Source organism: Lactuca serriola, chromosome 2, assembly GCF_051521515.1.
Source record: "Lactuca serriola cultivar US96UC23 chromosome 2, Lser_US96UC23_V15, whole genome shotgun sequence".
NCBI lineage: Eukaryota > Viridiplantae > Streptophyta > Magnoliopsida > Asterales > Asteraceae > Lactuca > Lactuca serriola.
In genome coordinates, this window is record NC_136409.1 from 215,303,191 (window position 1) to 215,307,723 (window position 4,533).

The 4,533-nt window shown below is 37.4% G+C and overlaps 1 protein-coding gene across 1 annotated transcript; it reads left to right on the forward strand.

The window, feature by feature from the left end:
- The first annotated feature begins 431 nt into the window (after positions 1–431).
- On the forward strand, positions 432–2,412 carry LOC145088487 (glycerol-3-phosphate acyltransferase 5-like). Its single transcript, XM_079026852.1, has 2 exons — positions 432–1,189; positions 1,288–2,412. The coding sequence occupies exons 1-2, from the start codon at positions 635–637 to the stop codon at positions 2,194–2,196; spliced, it is 1,464 nt and encodes a 487-aa protein (XP_078882978.1). The 5' UTR covers positions 432–634; the 3' UTR covers positions 2,197–2,412.
- The last annotated feature ends 2,121 nt before the right edge of the window (positions 2,413–4,533 follow it).

Sequence of the window (4,533 nt, forward strand, 5' to 3'; positions counted from 1 at the left end):
GTAGTCCCCACTTTATGAAAAAAACAAAGGGATTGTACTTGTTTTCTGTTTTTATAATCTATAATTTAAAAGCATGACATAAGTTATATCATCAGATAAAATATTGTCGATATGTTTAAAATGAGAATATATATTATTAAATATGAATATGGTGTTTAATAATTTGATATAAAAATATAGTTAGATAAATAGATAAAGGGATGAAATTATTTATAGAGGTTTATGAGATAATGGAAGGTGGTTTATAAAATTTACAAGGTTATATGTATGGTGTTGATGTGACATACGTGAGTTGTATATATAGACTTTAAATGAGATCGAGGCTTCTCACGATCAATCAATAAATATAATATATTATATTATATAATATAATAAAGATAGTAAAAGGGTAGGTATATAGGTACTACAAAATTATAACAGATCAAAAAACATGGGTAAAAAAACGACCTTACGAATTTGCTTCCATCAACGGTGGGTGTAGCTAGACTGATGATAAGCCGAATTAGCCATCAATCAATCTAGCTTTCACCTCTATCTACGAAAAGCGATAAATTCCATTATCTTCTCCACCGCTATATCATCGTCACTAGATTTCTTTTTAAAACATTCGTCAAGAACTCCAAATTATATATTAATGGAGTCTGTGGTATCTGGTCTAGAAGGATCACTCTTGAAGAGCAACGATCCTTTCTCTTACTTCATGCTACTAGCTTTCGAAGCCTCCGGTTTAACCCGCTTCACATTTCTACTACTAATTTGGCCGGTAATCCGACTACTAGATATTTGTGGGAAGGGCGACACTGGTGTAAAGCTGGCCATTTTTTTTGCCACCGCCGGCGTTTCCATGTCGGAGATTGAATCTGTGGCGAGAGCAGTTCTGCCCAAGTTTTATCTTGATGACCTTGACAAAGATGCTTGGAGGGTGTTTAGCTCCGGTGAAAGAAGGGTGGTCGTGACCAAGATGCCGAGGGTTATGGTGGAGCGGTTTGCCAGGGAGCATCTCGGAGCAGATGATGTTGTTGGGAGTGAACTTGGGGTTAGCCGGTTTGGGTTAGCCACGGGGTTAGTCCAGGTGGGTGATTTTCGTGGCTCAATTTGTGATCGTATTGCAGCCATGTTTGAAGATAAACAACCTAGCTTAGGGATAGGAAGATGCCATTCTGATTCTTCATTTTTATCTCTATGCAAGGTAATAAATTAAATTAATTAAATCCTTTTTAATTCATATATATAATCTTGCGTGCATGAAAGAAAGCTTACTAATTCATATATATATATGCAAAACAGGAACAAGTGAATGCACCTTACCTGATGACCAACAACCAGAAGCATATCGCCGATCAAGAAATCCAGCCGGTGCCGGTGATCTTCCATGATGGACGCCTCGTAAAGAGGCCGACTCCCTCCACAGCTTTTTTGATCCTCCTTTGGATCCCATTCGGAATCATACTTTCAATCACTCGTATAATTGTCGCCCACATTTTACCAATGTGTATGGTTCCTTACGTGATGGCATTCTTCGGCGGGAGAGTCATTGTGAGAGGAATTCCACCATCGCCACCTTCCCGCCGGTCAAACTTCGGCGTGCTATTCGTCTGTACCCACCGAAGCCTAATGGACCCCCTTGCGTTATCGGCAGTTCTCCAACGCAAGATCCCGGCGGTCACCTACTCACTATCAAGATTATCCGAGCTACTGTCTCCGATCCGAACCGTCCGTTTGACCCGAAACCGACACGTGGATGCGGAACGGATAAAAAAAGGATTATCCGAAGGTGATTTGGTGATTTGCCCGGAAGGTACAACTTGCAGAGAACCCTTTCTGCTCCGATTTAGTGCGCTTTTTGCAGAACTAACCGATCGAATTGTGCCCGTTGCAATGAATTATCGACTCGAGTTTTTCCATGCAACCACTGCCAGGGGTTGGAAAGGTTTAGACCCTATTTTTTTCTTGATGAACCCAACACCCATGTACGAGGTGATATTCTTGAACCAGTTGCCGGCAGAGGCAACATGTTCGTCGGGAAAGAGCCCTCAAGACGTCGCGAATTATGTTCAGAGAATCTTGGCGGCGAGTTTAGGGTTTGAGTGCACAAATTTTACGAGGAAGGACAAGTACAGAGTTCTTGCAGGGAATGACGGAACAATGGATCAGCCTAAGAAAAACGGTCGGACCGTGAACAAAGTGGTGATGTAATTATTTACATATTTCACTCAAATAAATATTTTATTTATTCTAATATTTTCATTTTGATCGGTTTTTCTTGGTTTTTTAGCTAGCTGTTATATTTTTCTTGGCGAATTCAATTGTCTATGAAAAATTATAGGCGTGTATTATTATTATTATTATTATTATTATTATTATTAAAAATGTTTCAGCTTAGCTACATAATATTTCTAAGAAGTTGGCATATTTAGTCCTTTGTTTATTTATCTATGCTCATTTATGTCTGGCCGTTCATGTATGTCAAAATTGCCCCAGTTCTTTCTTGAATTTACAGTTTGCTCCCTCAAGGCTTGTCTACAGTGATTTTTAAGCCGAGGTAATTTTTTGTGGCTTACTTTTAAGATTTTATCGGCTCCCCTTTTTTTTTTTTCACAGGCTTCTTTTTGGTTTACTGTTTCTTCAATTTCTACCTAATGAGCTGAGGCTAGAGTAGGCATAGTCATCAGCTTCTGACACCACCAAGATACGTGTCTTCTTTCTCTTTCTTTCACCGCCTCATCTTCCAATGCTGCCTAATCATCTTCCATTCAACAACCGCTAAAAACACAAAAGAAGATTGAGGTAGGGTGTTTTCATTGTTGATGATCCGTTCCCGTTTCTATCAGAAGCGTCGGCCTCCATAAAACCCTAACGCACCGAAGAACAACAAAGAGGCACGTCGGCCTAGGCAACGACGACGAGTGAAGACGGCAACCGGAGTTTATTATGTGCCTCATCTTTCATCGAACTATAGCCTTCTATTTTCGGCTCGAGTTGTTCCGACAGCACAGAAACATTGAATAGGGTCAATTAGACTCGCGATTTCTTCATTTTTGCGTTTTGCTTTTGGGTTTCGTTTCCCCTTTATTTATTGCAGGTCTAATTTCATTTGGTGTCTTCTCTGGTATACGGTGGTGGTTGTTGGCAAGGGTGAAGGCGGAAGAGGTGCTATTTGGTTTTTAATGGTCTTAGTTTAATCCAAGCATATGTTCTTCAAAGAATCTGAACAAGACCATATGTAGCTTCGAATGAATTTGCTATCCTAGATGTCTTGCTGTCTATAAGGTAAACAAAATCATATCTTTCATTTAATTCTTTTCAATCTTAGCCATTTTTACTCAATTTTCCTTGGTTTGAAGGAAATTGTGGAAGCAATTTTTGCATATCAGATGTTACTGTTCCTTCAACTCCAACAAAAGGTATAATGGAAGTGATTGTAAAATTATAATTAGAACAAGTGTATTTTTGTAATTCTGTTGTCTACTGATTCTCTTTAATATTAAGTTCAGGAGCTGCAAATGCTTCTAGGGCATTTCCACTTCAATTTGGGTCAATTACTCCTGGTATCATGAATGTAGTGCACGTAAATGTTTATTGTGATAGAGATTTTGTAACTAGAACAAGGGTATTTTTGTAATTTTCTCTTTTGGTGTTTGTAAATAATTTCTTTTAATAAGTACCAACAGCATCAATCCCAACACAACTTAAATGAATTTCTTTTCCTGCTCTAATTTCAGTATGACTGCCTCTATCAAGGAGTGGAATGGAAAATCTAATTTTCATGTTAATTTTGTGTAGTTTCTCATCAACTAATACCTATTTTTTTATAGTTATAAGAAGAAGAGAAGCTCTCAACTTGCAACGACCTGAGGACATAAAAATGGTAAAGGACTCGACCAATATAACTTAAATCTAGCTATGAACTCAAATTGAGATCAAAGAAAGCAACAATTCCATTCCAGATTAGTAAAAATTGAAATGGAATGTTGAATTCCAGGTTGTAGATGGCCAATACTTATTAAAATATATCTTTTTCTTCAAATTAAAGTTACTAATATGTTATCGAAATATAGGAGAATCAAGGCAAGTTTTTCCCTATCATTTGTTGAAGTGATTGTTGGTTGTGAAGTTGCAGAAAGTGGTTCATCTTCAGCATACATGGTTTCTGAACGTAATAATGGAAGCAGCAAAAACTATATGTTTGCACTTAAAGAAGTTTTTTCTTGGGAATTTTCCAGAGTTGTAGACACCTTGCCACATGGCATATACCCTATTCCGAACAATACCCTTCAGATGTTTGGATTAAAAAGCCTCCGTGATGTAAGTATATGCTAAATTTCCATCAGTTTCCTGTCTTTTTGTTTTTCTTTCTTTTTTAGATGTTTGATTGTGTATATAAATAAATTGTCTAATACTTATTGCAGGCATAAATTGGGATTCATCACCCATCATGGAATATACATTGTTTTATCAACATTTTTTACTGTCATTTGTGTTTTATGTTGTCTTGAAAACCAGTACCATAAGATAAATAGGAAAACTGTTAAT